The sequence below is a fragment of the Amblyraja radiata genome, unplaced genomic scaffold (assembly GCF_010909765.2).
Source record: "Amblyraja radiata isolate CabotCenter1 unplaced genomic scaffold, sAmbRad1.1.pri scaffold_517_ctg1, whole genome shotgun sequence".
Lineage (NCBI taxonomy): Eukaryota > Metazoa > Chordata > Chondrichthyes > Rajiformes > Rajidae > Amblyraja > Amblyraja radiata.
Genome location: NW_022630586.1, coordinates 29,046 through 46,231, shown reverse-complemented (window position 1 = coordinate 46,231; position 17,186 = coordinate 29,046). Strand labels below are relative to the sequence as shown.

The following is a 17,186-nucleotide window of genomic DNA, read 5'->3' as shown; positions in this document are numbered from 1 at the left end:
ATAAAAACATAGAAAATAGGTGCAGGAGTAGGCCATTCGGCCCTTCGAGCCTGCACCGCCATTCAATATGATCATGGCTGATCATCCAACTCAGTATCCTGTACCTGCCTTCTCTCCATACCCCCTGATCCCTTTAGCCACAAGGGCCACATCTAACTCCCTCTTAAATATAGCCAATGAACTGGCCTCAACTACCTTCTGTGGCAGAGAGTTCCAGAGATTCACCACTCTCTGTGTGAAAAATGTTTTTCTCATCTCGGTCTTAAAGGATTTCCCCCTTATCCTTAAGCTTGACCCCTTGTCCTGGTCTTCCCCAACATCGGGAACAATCTTCCTGCATCTGGCCTGTCCAACCCCTGTCCCCCCTCATTCTTCTAAACTCCAGCGAGTACAGGCCCAGTGCCGACAAACGCTCATCATAGGTTAACCCACTCATTCCTGGGATCATTCTTGTAAACCTCCTCTGGACCCTCTCCAGAGCTGGCACATCCTTCCTCAGATACGGGGCCCAAAACTCCTCACAATATTCCCAATGCAGCCTGACCAGCGCCTTGTGGAGCCTCAGTGTCACATCCGTTGTTGTATACAAACTCTCATGAAATAAATGCTAGCATTGAGTTTACTTTCTTTACTACAGATTCGACTGCAGATTAACTGTTTGGGAATCCTGCACCAGCTCCCAAGTCCCTTTGCAGAGGAGGGGGGGGCAGGGGAGGGGAGGGGAGGGAAGGGGGACCACTCACCATGTTGATGCTGCTGATCAGACTGCCCCCTGCCTCCATGACCCCCTGGGATAGAGGCAGGGACTGGGCAAGGGGCATGGACAGCTCCAGGGTGGCGGTGCTGAACTGGCTGGGGAAGCCATTGTCATGTGGCGTGTTGCTGTCGTTCAGGTCAAAGTGACAGGTTACATCAGCGTCGGTCTCCAGCGGCAGGGAGATGGGGGGGATCTCAAACTCCTCGTCTCCCAGGCTGGGCGTGTGGAACGTCTGTGGGGGGGGGGGGGGGAGAGTGGGGGGGTTAGAGAGAGGCTCACTCCACCCCCCCACCCCCCACCCCCCTCACCCACACACACACCCCCACACTCCCCCCCACCCACACTACACCCCCCCACCCACACACTACACCCCCCCACCCACACTACACCCCCCCACCCACACACTCCCCCACACCCACACATCCCCCCCCACCCACACATCAACAATCTATCTATCTCTGCCTTAAATATATTCACTGACTTGTGGCCTCCACAGCTGACTATGACAAAGAATCCCACAGATTCACCACCCTCTGGCTAAAGAAATTCCTCCTCATCTTCCTAAAGGAACGTCCTTTAATTCTGAGGCTGTGCCCTCTGGTCCTAGACTCTCCCACTAGTGGGAACATCCTCTCCACATCCACTCCATCCAGGCCTTTCACTATTCTGTACGTTTCAATGAGATCTCCCCTCATTCATCTAAACTCCAGCGAGTACAGGCCCAGTGCCGACAAACGCTCATCATAGGTTAACCCACTCATTCCTGGGATCGTTCTTGTAAATCTCCTCTGGACTCTCTCCAGAGCTGGCACATCCTTCCTCAGATACGGGGCCCAAAACTCCTCACAATATTCCCAATGCAGCCTGACCAGCGCCTTATAGAGCCTCAGCGTCACATCCGTTGTTGTATACAAACTCTCATGGAATAAATGCTAGCATTGAAACAGAGTGCGGCTTCTCCTGCTCCGTCACCCCCCCCCCCCCCACCCCCCCAGCGCTGTATGTGGGGAGGGGGAAGATCCTACACGGTGGCCCCTAGTCATGACGTTAATGAAGGTGGATGTCGGTCATATTCTGAAGGACACAACAAAGCACTCTGAAATCATTTAAGAAGGAACTGCAGATGCTGGACAAATCGAAGGTAGACAAAAATGCTGGAGAAACTCAGCGGGTGAGGCAGCATCTATGGAGCGAAGGAAATAGGTGACGTTTCGGGTCGTGACATTATTGTGTAAGAAGGAACTGCAGATGCTGGTTCACAATGAAGAGAGACACAGAGTGTTGGAGTAACTCAGCGGGACAGGCAGCATCTCAAACTCAATTCGAACATGTAGATGGAAGGACACAGAACAAAAACAGGCCCTTCGGTCCAATGACCAGCGATCACCCGATCACACTAGTTCTATGTTATTCCACTTTCACATGCTCTCCCAGCAAATGCACGATGGGCCGAAGGGCCTTATTCGATGCTGTTTATCTCTTACCATGACAGGAATAACCCCCAATGATCTGCCACTGAAACTCAGACAGCCTTGATCCCACCGCCCCCGTAACGCTGACCCTCCCCCATACACCATTGCTCCCCTCCCCCTCCTCGTATCTCCCCCACCCCCTCCTGCCCCCCTTCTCCATCCCGTGTAAGAAAGAACTGCAAATGCCGGTTAAAATCGAAGGTAGACACAAAATGCTGGAGTAACTCGGCGGGTGAGGCAGCATATCTGGAGAGAAGGAATGGGCGACATTTCGGGTCGAGACCCTTCTTCCCTTCACCATCCCTCCTGCTCCCCTCCCCTACTGCCCCACACTCGCCATACCTCCTGCCCCCCCCTCCCCCAAATGTTCCACCACCCCTCCCCCTCTTTCCCCCACCGGCTTCCTCCCTGTCCCCCCCAATCCCCCTCTTCTGTTCCCCCCTCACCCCCTATTGCCCACAAATCCCCCCCACACTCTCCCCTCGCCCCCCCCCTCTCACCTCGGCACCGCTGAGGAATGGATGACCGGAGTCACTGATGGTGAGGAAGGTGTCGCCGCCACCGCCGGGGAACTGCAGGGAGAGAGAGAGAGAGAGAGAGGGGGGGTGAAGGAATGGCCTGATACTAGCCCACCCAGTACAGGACAGGGCCCAGTGATCATGTGTGTGTGTGTGTGGGGGGGGAGTGTCAACGTCCATCCCAACCCCCCAATCATGTTCATAAGTGACAGGGAGTAGAATGAGGCCATTCGGCCCACCCCCTCTGATCCATCTCTCCCTCCTAACCCCTGGGATCCCACAGGGCAGCCAATCCCAGCCCGACAGGCCGTCGGAGAGCCAATCAGAGCTCCTGGGATCCACTGAGCCCCCTCAGTCTGTCCAATCACAGCTCCCCCTCCAAACCCCGGGATCTTGCTGTGTCGGAGAGTGATCGAAGATCCCTGGGATCCACTGAGCCCCCAGACCGTCCAATTACAGCTCCCCCCCCCCCCCTGGGATCCACTGAGCCCCCAGACCGTCCAATCACAGCTCCCCCCCCCACCCCTGGGATCCACTGAGCCCCCAGACCGTCCAATCACAGCTCCCCCCCCCCCCCGGGATCCACTGAGCCCCCCAGACCGTCCAATCACAGCTCCCCCCCCCCCACCCCTGGCCCCTGGGATGTTGCTGTGCTCGGTCAGGGTCTGGGCCCGGGGAGGGGGACAGGGCCGGGTCAGGGGGGGAGGGGAGTAAACCGGGGCCGGGCCGGGCCGGGTCGGGTCAGCGGGGGAGGGGGAGGGGAGTAAACCGGGGCCGGGCCGGGTCGGGTCGGGTCGGGTCAGGCCCGGGTCAGGGTCGGGTCAGCGGGGGAGGGGGAGGGGAGTAAACCGGGGCCGGGTCGGGTCAGGGACTGGGCCGGGTCAGGGTCGGGTCAGGGGGGGGAGGGGGAGTAAACCGGGGCCGGGCGGATCCACGGGCCTCACCTCCATCGCCGGGCCCGGCCTCGGCCGCCAGGCGCCCCCGACAAAGATGGCGGCCATTGCCGGCGGAAGCGGAAGCTCCTCAGCTGCCCCCGACAAAGATGGCGGCGGCCCGGAAGCTTCGGTTAATCGTGACCAAAGATCTTATAGCAGATCTCTATAGACTTTGATCGTGACACCGGGTCCCGGCAGTGACGGCTGTGACCCCGGAAGTGCGGGTGTGACCCCGCGCCCCGCAACAAGATGGCCGCCCTCATCCCGGCGCCCCGCAACAAGATGGCCGCCCTCATCCCGGCGCCCCGCAACAAGATGGCCGCCATGTGCCCCGCAACAAGATGGCCGCCCTCATCCCGGCGCCCCGCAACAAGATGGCCGCCCTCATCCCCGCGCCCCGCAACAAGATGGCCGCCCTTATACCCGCGCCCCGCAACAAGATGGCCGCCCTCATCCCCGCGCCCCGCAACAAGATGGCCGCCCTGTGCCCCGCAGCAAGATGGCCGCCCTGTGCCCCGCAACAAGATGGCCGCCCTGTGCCCCGCTACAAGATGGCCGCCCCACCAAGCAAGATTTAAAGCAAAGATACTAGAATATCAGGGGTGCCAACATTGGGTGAGAGTTGGGAGAGACCAAGCCCGAGGGAGCGTAGTGACCGGGGAAGGGTGTGGGGGTGGGAGGGTGTCAGGAGGGTGTCCCCCCTCCCATTGGTACGGGGCTTTTGCATTTTTCAGCTTGAAATTGTGCAATCTGATGCATACTGTAGCGAGTCTTTTAACCTACACTTGAATGCAACATTTATGCTTTAAATTGGATTAGCTATGAATAAGGTTAGGCTAAATTACATTCCTAATTACATTCCACAGTAGAGCCCAGGCTCTGATCAACAGGTGCAGCACACAAATGATCTTAGTATATTCATGTATGGAAATCAGATTATAATCAAGCACTTGGCCCATGTTGACCAACCTGGGTCTCACTGCCCACCTGGTACTACTCCTGACCCTGACTCCAGTTGCATACCTTCTCTCATTCCTGACCCTGAGTCCAGCCTTACACCTGGCCCCCTATTCTACCCTGATCATAGAAACATAGAAAATAGGTGCAGGAGTAGGCCATTCAATATGATCATGGCTGATCATCCAACTCAGTATCCTGTACCTGCCTTCTCTCCATACCCCCTGATCCCTTTAGCCACAAGGGCCACATCTAACTCCCTCTTAAATATAGCCAATGAACAGGCCTCAACTACCTTCTGTGGCAGAGAGTTCCACAGATTCACCACTCTCTGTGTGAAAAATGTTTTTCTCATCTCGGTCCTAAAGGATTTCCCCTTTATCCTTAAACTGAGACCTCTTGTACTGGGCTTCCCCAACATCGGGAACAATCTTCCTGCATCTAACCTGTCCAACCCCTTAAGAATTTTGTACGTTTCTATAAGATCCCCCCTCAATCTTCTAAATTATAGCGAGTACAAGCCGAGTCTATCCAGTCTTTCTTCATATGAAAGTCCTGCCATCCCAGGAATCAGTCTGGTGAACCTTTGTACCTATGGCAAGAATGTCTTTCCTCAGATTTGGAGACCAAAACTGTACGCAATACTCCAGCTGCTTACCTGCTTAGGTTCCCAGTGCTGAACACTCCCCTGGTCCCAGCTTTGACTGCACACCTAGTACTATTCCAGACCTTGACTCTGGATGCACACTTGGCCTTGCTCCTAGCCCCTCTGCACTGACAATATATCTGGCCCTCACATAAAGCCCCATATCTGACCCCCTGGACCTAACCTATTACGTTCAAGTCCACAGGTGCTTATCTAATGCGGTAATCTTATGTGGGGCACTTCACAGACCAATTTATCTATAACAAAATTTGCTACATCCATTGGCTTCCTTGCTATCGAACATGCTAGTTACTTTGTCAAATAAGTCATCAATTGGTTGAACACAATTTATCATCCATAAAATTATACTCACTCAGCTGTATAAGTATTCTGTTACCATTTCTTTCATTTTCCCAACAAACTGTCCTGAAGTCATTTTCACCCCCAATATTTTGCTGTCTTCCTCTCAGCTGGGACTTTTCCGGAATGCAAAGTCCAATAACTATATATTTAAGCAATATTATTCTATTAAATGTGATCTTGAGAGTACATAGTATTTTCTGTGGTATTCATAACACAACAATGATAAAAAGATCTTTGTTTTGATTGCACCAACCAACATGCATACATTACTATATTACAGTTAATATGTACCGAGGACAAATTTTTGTTCCAATGCTCCCCGTTCCCAATTACTTCTACATTGAAGTGATTGAAATCCAAGTGAAGTTTAAATGGCATCATAAAAGTAAAACCTCCAGAATGGATGATATTCATTACATGGTTGGTTGGGGTCAGTATCAGTACAATTGCTATATTAAACTTTGAATCGTCAGATGTCCTGGTTTAAGCTAAAACTAAAGACAAATAATAATCTCCTCACACATTGCCCTGCACGAATCTGTCACTCCTTTAAAATATGCCCCCTCTTTGAACAAGCTCTTAAACATCACATCTGATTCAGTTTCCATCTGATTACACTCCTTAAGGATGTTCATCTACGTGTTCAATTAATAAAACAATGAGATTGGGGACATTTCTATTCAACCTGTCAAAGGAATTTGGGGGGGGGGGGGGGGTTAGAAATAGTCAGTGAGGTAAACAAACATAATAGTTGAGTGGCAAATGACAATAGTGCTACCTTCCCAATATTCAACTGAAGGAAATAATGGGTTATCGGGGCTGTATGTTGTGACAGACAGCCTGACACCTTGCATGTCATTTGAATATTACACTTATCCCATCCCCCTGGATATTCCGGATTAATAAATTAAGGTTTTGTCAACTAATTATAAAATCAGGCTAATTACAAATCAATAACATTAGCCAACTCCGAAACATGGTGCTGAGCATTGGGATCCAGACATCACGGACAACTGGCCTCAGTTCCCCACTCACATCTGGCAATGTTCTCCACCTGAACCAGAGACCCAAAGCAGGTAGCGTAGCTGGGACATGTTGGTGGGTGTGGGCAAGTTGGGCTGAAGGGCCTGTTTTCACACTGTATCACTCTATGACTATATTATACATCCACCATGCATGAATGCTTCAAAATTGAGTGGTTGAGTTTTATTGCCATATACTCAAGCATAGAAACATAGAAAATAGGTGCAGGAATAGCCAGCACTGCCATTCAATATGATCATGGTTGTTCATCTAAAATCAGTACCTCTTTCCTGTTTTTTCCCCATATCCCTTGATTTCGCTACTCCCAAGAGCTAAATGTAACTCTCTCTTGAAAATATCCAGTGAATTGGCTTCCACTGCTTTCTGTGGCAGAGAATTCCACAGATTCACAACTCTCTGTGTGAAGAAAGTTTGTCCTCATCTCAGTCCTAACTGGCCTATCCTTTATTCTTAAACTGTGACCCCTGGTTCTGAACTCCCCCAACATTGGGAACATTTTTCCTGCAGTTACAGTAAGTGAAAATCTAGCAGGCAAGCAGGATGCTTTCTCCAACCATCCCCATTTGAAGGCCACTATCTTCCACCGTTCCTACCCAGTGCTTGGTACCTACTTCCAGCAGCCACTGGTTGTCCTCCAGGATGCACCGAGCCGCAGCCTGGTCCATGCCGGTCACCTGGGCGAATTCGGCACAGAGACTCTCACGGCAGCGGCGCAACGCTTTCGATGCCTTCGACGGCCTGGGACTCTTGCACTGGGCTGTAGCGAGCGACTCGCCAGCCCAGCAAACACTCGCCAGCCCGGCAAACACTCGCCAGCCCGGCAAACACTCGCCAGCCCGGCAAACACTCGCCAGCCCGGCAAACACTCGCCAGCCCGGCAAACACTCGCCAGCCCGGCAAACACTCGCCAGCCCGGCAAACACTCGCCAGCCGGGCAAACACTCGCCAGCCCGGCAAACACTCGCCAACCCGGCAAACACTCGCCAGCCCGGCAAACACTCGCCAGCACCGGCTCCCCGTCCGCATCTGTCCTCGCCGCTGCTTCTGCTTCCATCCCTCCCTCAGCCCCGGCTCTCCAACACCCGCGGCCCATGCAGTTGATATGAGTTTTGAAATTCTCATTGATCACTGAATTTCTCACGACAGAGGGTGAGAAATTTGTGATTAGCGTGAGAGCATGAGAATTTGGCGAAATGCATGATTCTCACGCTCAATGCATGAGAGTTGGCAGCCCTGGATAGAGACAGTATCAGGGACCTGCCTCCCCCATCCTCGTTCTCTGACTCGTCTGACTGCACTCCTGATTAAAGTTTGTATTATATTCCTCGTTGTCACTTTCCCCAAACTAACAATGATCTATTCTAAAGATAGGCACAAAAAGCTGGAGTAACACAGCGGGTCAGGCAGCATTTCTGTGAGAAAAAGAGTTTCCTCGTCTCCGTTCTAAATGGCTTACTCCTTATTCTTAAACTGTGGCCCCTGGTTCTAGACTCCCCCAACATCGGGAACATGTTTCCTGCCTCTGGTGTGTCCAAGCCCTTAACAATCTTATATGTTTCAATGAGATATCCTCTCATCCTTCTAAACTCCAGAGTGTACAAGCCCAGCCGCTCCACTCTCTCAGCATATGACAGTCCCGCCATCCCGGAAATTAACCTTGTAGGAAGAAGGGTCTCGACCCAGAATATCACCCATTCCTTCTCTCCACAGATGCTGACTGACCCACTGAGTTACTCCAGCACTCTGTGAAAAGGCATCTATCCATGTTCTCCACAGATGCTGCTGAGATGTTACAGAGTCAAGATTCAAGAGAGTTTATTGTCATGTGTCCCAGATAGGACAATTAAATTCTTGCTTTGCTTCAGCACAACAGAGTACTGTAAGCATAAATACAGAACAGTTCAGTGTGTCTATATAGCAGAGACCATATATATATACACATAAATAAACAGATAATGTGCAATAGGCTGTTATTGTTCAGAGTTTGTTTGATGGTGAGTTTAATAGCCTGATGGCTGTGGGGAAGTAGCTGTTCCTGAACCTGGATGTTGCAGTCTTCAGGCTCCTGTACCTTCTACCTGAAGGTGGCGGGGAGATGAGTGTGTGGCCAGGATGGTGTGGGTCTTTGATGATGTTGGCAGCCTTTTTGAGGCAGAGACTGCGATAGATCCCCTCGATGGTGGGGAGGTCAGAGCCGATGATAGACTGGGCAGTGGTCACAACTTTCTGCATTTTGTTCCTCTCCTGGGACACTCAAGTTGCCGAACCAAGCCACGATGCAACCGGTCAGCATGCTCTCTACTGTGCACCTGTAGAAGTTTGAGAGTTTGCACTATGTCCGACTACGCAGTCATGAGTATACACAGCGCATTTGGAAAGCAGTGACAGGATCGGTCAAAGTCAGCATGGATTTATGAAGGGGAAATCATGCATGACTAATATTCTGGAATGTTTTGAGGATGTAACAAATAGAATGGATAAGGGGGAGCCAGTGGATGTGGACTTTCAGAAAGCCTTTGACAAGGTCCCACACAAGAGATTAGTGGGCAAAATTAGAGCACATGGTATTTGGGGTAGGGTATTGACTTGGTGAGACCACACCTGGAGTATTGCGTACAGTTTTGGTCTCCAAATCTGAGGAAGGACATTATTGCCATAGAGGGAGTGCAGGGAAGGTTCACCAGACTGATTCCTGGGATGTCAGGACTGTCTTATGAAGAAAGACTGGATAGACTCGGCTTGTACTCGCTAGAATTTAGGAGATTGAGGGGGGATCTTATAGAAACTTACAAAATTCTTAAGGGGTTGGACAGGCTAGATGCAGGAAGATTGTTCCCGATGTTGGGGAAGTCCAGGAGAAGGGGTCAAGCTTAAGGATAAGGGGGAAATCCTTTAAGACCGAGATGAGAAAAACATTTTTCACACAGAGAGTGGTGAATCTCTGGAACTCTCTGCCACAGAGGGTAGTTGAGGCCAGTTCATTGGCTATATTTAAGAGGGAGTTAGATGTGGCCCTTGTGGCTAAAGGGATCAGGGGGTATGGAGAGAAGGCAGGTACGGGATACTGAGTTGGATGATCAGCCATGATCATATTGAATGGCGGTGCAGGCTCGAAGGGCCGAATGGCCTACTCCTGCACCTATTTTCTATGTATCTATGTATCTATGGATAGAGAACTGGTTGGCAGACAGGAAGCAAAGAATAGGAATTAACGGGTCCTTTTCAGAATAGCAGGCAGTGACTAGTGGGGTACTGCAAGGCTCGGTGCTGGGACTCCAGTTGTTTACAATATATATTAACGATTTAGATGAGAGAATTAAATGTGACATCTCCAAGTTTGTAGATGACACAAAGATGGGTAGCAGTGTGAGCTGCGGATGCATGACAGATGCAGTATAATGTGGATAAATGTGAGGTTATCCACTTTGGTGGCAAAAACAGGAAGGCAGATTTATATCTGAATTGTGTCAGATTAGAAAAAGAGGAAGTACAATGAGACCTGGGTGTCCTTGTACATCAGTCACTGAAAGTAAGCATGTAGGTACAGGAGGCAGTGAAGAAAGCTAATGGCATGTTGGCCTTAATTGTGAGAGGATTTGAGTTTAGGAGCAAGGAGGTCCTTCTGCAGTTGTACAGGGCCCTGGTGAGACCACACCTGGAGTATTGTGTGCAGTTCTGGTCTCCTAATTTGAGGAAGGACATTCTTGCTATTGAGGGAGTACAGCATAGGTTCACCAGGTTAATTCCCGGGATGGGAGGACTGACATATAATGAAAGAATTGGTCGACTGGGCTTGTATTTGCTGGAATTTAGAAGGATGAGAGGATATCTTATAGAAACATGTTAAATTCTTAAAGGATTGGACAGGTTAGGACCGAGATGAGGAAAACATTTTTCACCCAGAGAGTTGTGAATCTGTGGAATTCTCTGCCACAGAAGGATGTTCTGAAGAGAGGGTTAGATTTAGCTGTTAGGGCTAAAGGAACCAATGGATATGGGGAAACAGCAGGAACGGGTACTGATTTTGGATGATCAGCCATGATCATATTGAATGGAGGTGCTGGCTGGAAGGGCCTCTCCTTCTCCCGTGTCCATCATCTATGTTTCAAATGTTGGGCCAGGCTCTTGCGCAGTGGACAGCCTTCTCGTTTGTCACCGCTAGATCTCCCAGGCAGCATTGTTCACCAAGAAGTGGCCATCTTGGCAGGTGTGGCATGGATTGTACAGATGTTCCATAGCCTGTGTCTGCCACATCTGCATCGCCCCATTTGCTCATATCGGTCTTGCATCGGGCCATCTCGGTATGAAGCCTATTGAGCGACTTCCAGTCACACCTGTGACCAGGTGGTAAGGGCCAAATAGCCTACACCTGCACCTATTTTCTATGTCCCTCTGAGTTACTCCAGCACTCTGTGAAACGTCACCTATCCATGTTCTCCACAGATGCTGCCTGACCCGCTGAGTTACTCCAGCACTGTGTGAAACGTCACCTATCCATGTTCTCCACAGATGCTGCCTGACCCGCTGAGTTACTCCAGCACTGTGTGAAACGTCACCTATCCGTGTTCTCCACAGATGCTGCCTGACCCTCTGAGTTACTCCAGCATCTGCAGTTCCCCTAGCTAACAATGATTTACTCCACCCTGGCCACTTCTGCCTTCGCGAAGAAGGTACAGGAACCTGAAAACTGTAACGTCCAGGGTCAGGAACAGCCGCTTCCCCACAGCCATTAGGCTATTAAACACGACATCCTCAAATAAGCTCTGAATTACATAAACTATTATTGTTATTATTGCTCTATGGTGTTTGTTTTTTATGTGTACACATGCATGTATGTGTGCGTGTGCATATACACACACTGAATGTTTTTTTCTAATTTATTATATTTCTCACAGTAAGAATGACATTGTTATCTCTGGGACACAGGACAATAAAGCACTCTTGACCCAAGTACATTTTCCTACGGTGAACACAAAATAGAAACATAGAAATTAGGTGCAGGAGTAGGCCATTCGGCCCTTCGAGCCTGCACCGCCATTCAATATGATCATGGCTGATCATCCAACTCAGTATCCCGTACCTGCCTTCTCTCCATACCCCCTGATCCCTTTAGCCACAAGGGCCACATCTAACTCCCTCTTAAATATAGCCAATGAACTGGCCTCAACTACCCTCTGTGGCAGAGAGTTCCAGAGATTCACCACTCTCTGTGTGAAAAAAGTTTTTCTCATCTCGGTTTTAAAGGATTTCCCCCTTATCCTTAAGCTGTGACCCCTTGTCCTGGACCTCCCCAACATCGGGAACAATCTTCCTGCATCTAGCCTGTCCAATCCCTTAAGAATTTTGTAAGTTTCTATAAGATCCCCTCTCAATCTCCTAAATTCTAGAGAGTATAAACCAAGTCTATCCAGTCTTTCTTCATAAGACAGTCCTGACATCCCAGGAATCAGTCTGGTGAACCTTCTCTGCACTCCCTCTATGGCAATAATGTCCTTCCTCAGATTTGGAGACCAAAACTGTACGCAATACTGGAGTAACTCAGTAAATGCTGGAGTAACTCAGCAGGACAGGCAGCATCCAAGGAGAGAAGGAATGCGAGACGTTACGGATCAAGACCCTTCCCTACAGACGTCAGGAGAGATAAGGCAGAGAAGGAATGGGTGTCTGCCGAAGGGTCTCGACCCGAAATGTCAGCCATTCCTTCTCCGCAGAGAAGCTGCCTGTCCCGCTGAGTTGCTCCAATGTTTTAAAAACATAGACAATAGGTGCAGGAGTAGGCCATTCGGCCCTTCGAGCCAGCACCGCCATTCAAAGGTATCAAAGGTATTTTATTGGTCATATTCACATACACCGAGGTGTAGTGAAGTGAAATGCTTTTTGCCATTTTGCAGCACACAAAAAAAGAATACAGACATAACATCAATGAGAGTCTTAAACACAAAGAACATCCCCCCACAATGGCTCCCACCATGAAGGAAGGCACAAAGTCCAGTCCCCAACCCCAGTTCACCCATAGTTGGGCCTATTGTGATATGTGAAAAGAAAGAGATTAGTTAAAACAAATGTAGGTCCCTTGCAGTCAGAAACGGGTGAGTTGATCATGGGGAACAAGGATATGGCGGACCAATTGAATAACTACTTTGGTTCCATCTTCACTAAGGAAGACATAAATAATCTGCCGGAAATAGCAGGGGACCGCGGGTCAAAGGAGTTGGAGGAATTGAGTGAAATCCGGGTTAGCCGGGAAGTGGTGTTGGGTAAATTAAATGGATTAAAGGCCGATAAATCCCCAGGGCCAGATAGGCTGCATCCCAGAGTACTTAAGGAAGTAGCTCCAGAAATAGTGGATGCATTAGTAATAATCTTTCAAAACTCTTTAGATTCTGGAGTAGTTCCTGAGGATTGGCGGGTAGCAAACGTAACCCCACTTTTTAAGAAGGGAGGGAGAGAGAAAACGGGGAATTACAGACCAGTTAGTCTAACATCGGTAGTGGGGAAACTGCTAGAGTCAGTTATTAAAGATGGGATAGCAGCACATTTGGAAAGTGGTGAAATCATTGGACAAAGTCAGCATGGATTTACAAAAGGTAAATCATGTCTGACGAATCTTATAGAATTTTTCGAGGATGTAACTAGTAGCGTGGATAGGGGAGAACCAGTGGATGTGGTGTATCTGGACTTCCAGAAGGCTTTCGACAAGGTCCCACATAAGAGATTAGTATACAAACTTAAAGCACACGGCATTGGGGGTTCAGTATTGAAGTGGATAGAGAACTGGCTGGCAAACAGGAAGCAAAGAGTAGGAGTAAACGGGTCCTTTTCACAATGGCAGGCAGTGACTAGTGGGGTACCGCAAGGCTCAGTGCTGGGACCCCAGCTATTTACAATATATATTAATGATCTGGATGAGGGAATTGAAGGCAATATCTCCAAGTTTGCGGATGACACTAAGCTGGGGGGCAGTGTTAGCTGTGAGGAGGATGCTAGGAGACTGCAAGGTGACTTGGATAGGCTGGGTGAGTGGGCAAATGTTTGGCAGATGCAGTATAATGTGGATAAATGTGAGGTTATCCATTTTGGTGGCAAAAACAGGAAAGCAGACTATTATCTAAATGGTGGCCGACTAGGAAAAGGGGAGATGCAGCGAGACCTGGGTGTCATGGTACACCAGTCATTGAAAGTGGGCATGCAGGTGCAGCAGGCAGTGAAGAAAGCGAATGGTATGTTAGCTTTCATAGCAAAAGGATTTGAGTATAGGAGCAGGGAGGTTCTACTGCAGTTGTACAGGGTCTTGGTGAGACCACACCTGGAGTATTGCGTACAGTTTTGGTCTCCTAATCTGAGGAAAGACATTCTTGCCATAGAGGGAGTACAGAGAAGGTTCACCAGACTGATTCCTTGGATGTCAGGACTTTCATATGAAGAAAGACTGGATAGACTCGGCTTGTACTCGCTAGAATTTAGAAGATTGAGGGGGGATCTTATAGAAACTTACAAAATTCTTAAGGGGTTGGACAGGCTAGATGCAGGAAGATTGTTCCCGATGTTGGGGAAGTCCAGAACAAGGGGTCACAGTTTAAGGATAAGGGGGAAATCTTTTAGGACCGAGATGAGGAAAACATTTTTCACACAGAGAGTGGTGAATCTCTGGAACTCTCTGCCACAGAAGGTAGTTGAGGCCAGTTCATTGGCTATATTTAAGAGGGAGTTAGATGTGGCCCTTGTGGCTAAAGGGATCAGTGGGTATGGAGAGAAGGCAGGTACAGGATACTGAGTTGGATGATCAGCCATGATCATATTGAATGGCGGTGCAGGCTCGAAGGGCCGAATGGCCTACTCCTGCACCTATTTTCTATGTTTCTATATTGTGTTCAGTTCTGGGCACCGTGTTATAGGAAAGATATTGTCAAGCTTGAATGGGTTCAGAGAAGATTTACGAGGATGTTGCCAGGACTAGAGGGCGTGAGCTACAGGGGGAGGTTGAGTAGGCTGGGTCTCTATTCCATGGAGCGCAGGATGATGAGGGGAGAGGAGGTGTATAAAATCATGAGAGGAATAGATCGTATCGATGGGATGCCAGGACTGTCTTATGAAGAAAGACTGGATAGACTTGGTTTATACTCTTTAGAATTTAGGAGATTGCGAGGGGATCTTATAGAAACTTACAAAATTCTTAAGGGGTTGGACAGGCTAGATGCAGGAAGATTGCTCCCGATGTTGGGGAAGTCCAGGACAAGGGGTCACAGCTTAAGGATAAGGGGGAAATCCTTTAAAACCGAGATGAGAAGAACTTTTTTCACACAGAGAGTGGTGAATCTCTGGAACTCCCTGCCACAGAGGGTAGTCGAGGCCAGTTCATTGGCTATATTTAAGAGGGAGTTAGATGTGGCCCTTGTGGCTAAGGGGATCAGAGGGTATGGAGAGAAGGCAGGTACGGGATACTGAGTTGGATGATCAGCCATGATCATATTGAATGGCGGTGCAGGCTCGAAGGGCCGAATGGCCTACTCCTGCACCTAATTTCTATGTTTCTATGTTTCTATTGAGGCCTCCACAGTTGCCTCAACGGAGGCCCGATGTTCCTGGCCGTTCTCGCGGGGTGGTGGTGCTCCGGCGTCGGGAGAGTCCTCACAACGGCCTGGGACACCTGGAATGGCCGCCTCCGTACTGGAGGCCGCGGCTTCCGAAGCCAACAAGGCCGCGCCGGTTGGAGCTCCACAACTGGTGATCTCATCGCGAGATCCCAGGCTCCCGGTGTTAAGTTCAGCGCCGCCGCCCGCAGCTGGCCGCTCCTCAAACCCGCAGCTCCGAGATGTTTTACCCGGCGGTCTCAGCTCACCGGAGCTCCAGCGCGGCGACCCGGGCAAGGCATCGCCCGCTCCACGATAGCGCTCCAGCGCTGTGCCGCCGCCGAAGCCGTGGTTCTGGGCGGTCCCCGACAGGAAACGCCGCTCCAGGCCCGCTGGTAGGCCGCGAGGACGGGTCGAAGCTGCAGCCCGGAGAAAAGCTGCCTCTCCGACCAGGTAGGGACCCTGAAAGGTAGTTTCCCCCCCCTCCCCCCCCCCCACCCCCCACATAAAAAAGTCTAGACCTCCAACAAAACACTTTAACTAACTTAAAATAAAAATAAAAAGATGAAGAGACAGACAGCTGCTGGCAGGGCAGCCATGCGCAGGACAGCGCCCCCTAATGCAATGTGATCATGGCTGATCATCCACAATCAGTATCCCGTTCCGGCTTTCTCCCCATATCCCTTGATTCCCATAGCCCTAGGAGTTAAATCTAACTAGGTTTGTGTCAAGAGAATCAAGAGAATCATAGGTAGTTTCATAGTTAGACAAAAATGCTGGAGGAACTCAGCGGGTGAGGCAGCATCTATGGAGAGAAGGAATAGATGACATTTTGGGTCGAGACCCTTCTTCAGATGCGTGCCCTGCCATCAATCAGCACCAGGGTCCCACCTCCGCCGTCATCCCGCCCCGGGCGGGGGGGGGGGGGGGGGAACTAGAGATGAGCAAGGATGAGGAGGTCAAAGGGGATTTAACAACACCTGGAGTATTGGAAGGCCTGGAAGGCACTGCAACGGGTGGTGAAAACCGCTCAGCACATCATCGGTGCCCCGCTCCCTGCCATGGATGCCCTCCACCGCAAACGGTGTCTGAGACGGGCTGGGAAAATCATCAAGGACCCCTCCCACCCTAACCATGGACTGTTTGCCCTCCTCCCATCAGGGAGGCGGTACAGGAGCCTCAGGTCTCGCACAAGCAGGCTGAGGAACAGCTTTTTCAATAACACCATTACACTGCTGAACTCTGAGTCCTGTCGCTAGCTATCTTTAGACTCTCCCATTTGTATAGTTATTTGCCTATGTACCAGTTTAATTCATCCACAACCCACACATTGTTAACCAGTATTTTTTATTTATATTTTTATTTTGTACTTTTATTTTTACTTCTACTATCTTGCACTATGACCAGACGCTAAACTGCATTTCGTTGTACCTGTCCTCGTATTTGTGCAATGACAATAAAGTTGAATTGAATTGAATTAAATTGAATTGAATTGAATTGTGTACAGTTTTGGTCTCCTAATTTGAGGAAGGACATCCTTGTGATTGAGGCAGTGCAGCGTAGGTTCACGAGATTGATCCCTGGGATGGCAGGACTGTCATATGAGGAAAGATTGAAAAGACTAGGCTTGTATTCACTGGAGTTTTGAAGGATGAGGGGGATCTTATAGAAACATATAAAATTATAAAAGGACTGGACAAGCTAGATGCAGGAACAATGTTCCCAATGTTGGGCGAGTCCAGAACCAGGGGCCACAGTCTTAGAATAAAGGGGAGGTCATTTAAGACTGAGGTGAGAAAAAACATTTTCACCCAGAGAGTTGTGAATTTATGGAATTCCCTGCCACAGAGGGCAGTGGAGGCCAAGTCACTGGATGGATTTAAGAGAGAGTTAGATAGAGCTCTAGGGGCTAGTGGAATCAAGG

At 49.8% G+C, this 17,186-nt stretch overlaps 1 protein-coding gene across 1 annotated transcript in view; it reads right to left on the bottom strand.

The window, feature by feature from the left end:
* LOC116970088 (TOX high mobility group box family member 4-like) overlaps window positions 1-3,823 on the bottom strand; it is a 6,275-nt gene extending 2,452 nt beyond the window's left edge. The window contains exons 1-3 of the mRNA XM_033016818.1: window positions 3,692-3,823; window positions 2,730-2,801; window positions 737-989 (exon numbers count right to left, since the gene is read on the bottom strand). Coding sequence (XP_032872709.1) covers window positions 737-989; window positions 2,730-2,801; window positions 3,692-3,748 — 382 coding nt within the window. The 5' untranslated portion in view covers window positions 3,749-3,823. The remainder of the gene's footprint in view (window positions 1-736; window positions 990-2,729; window positions 2,802-3,691) is intronic.
* Window positions 3,824-17,186: the final 13,363 nt, after the last annotated feature.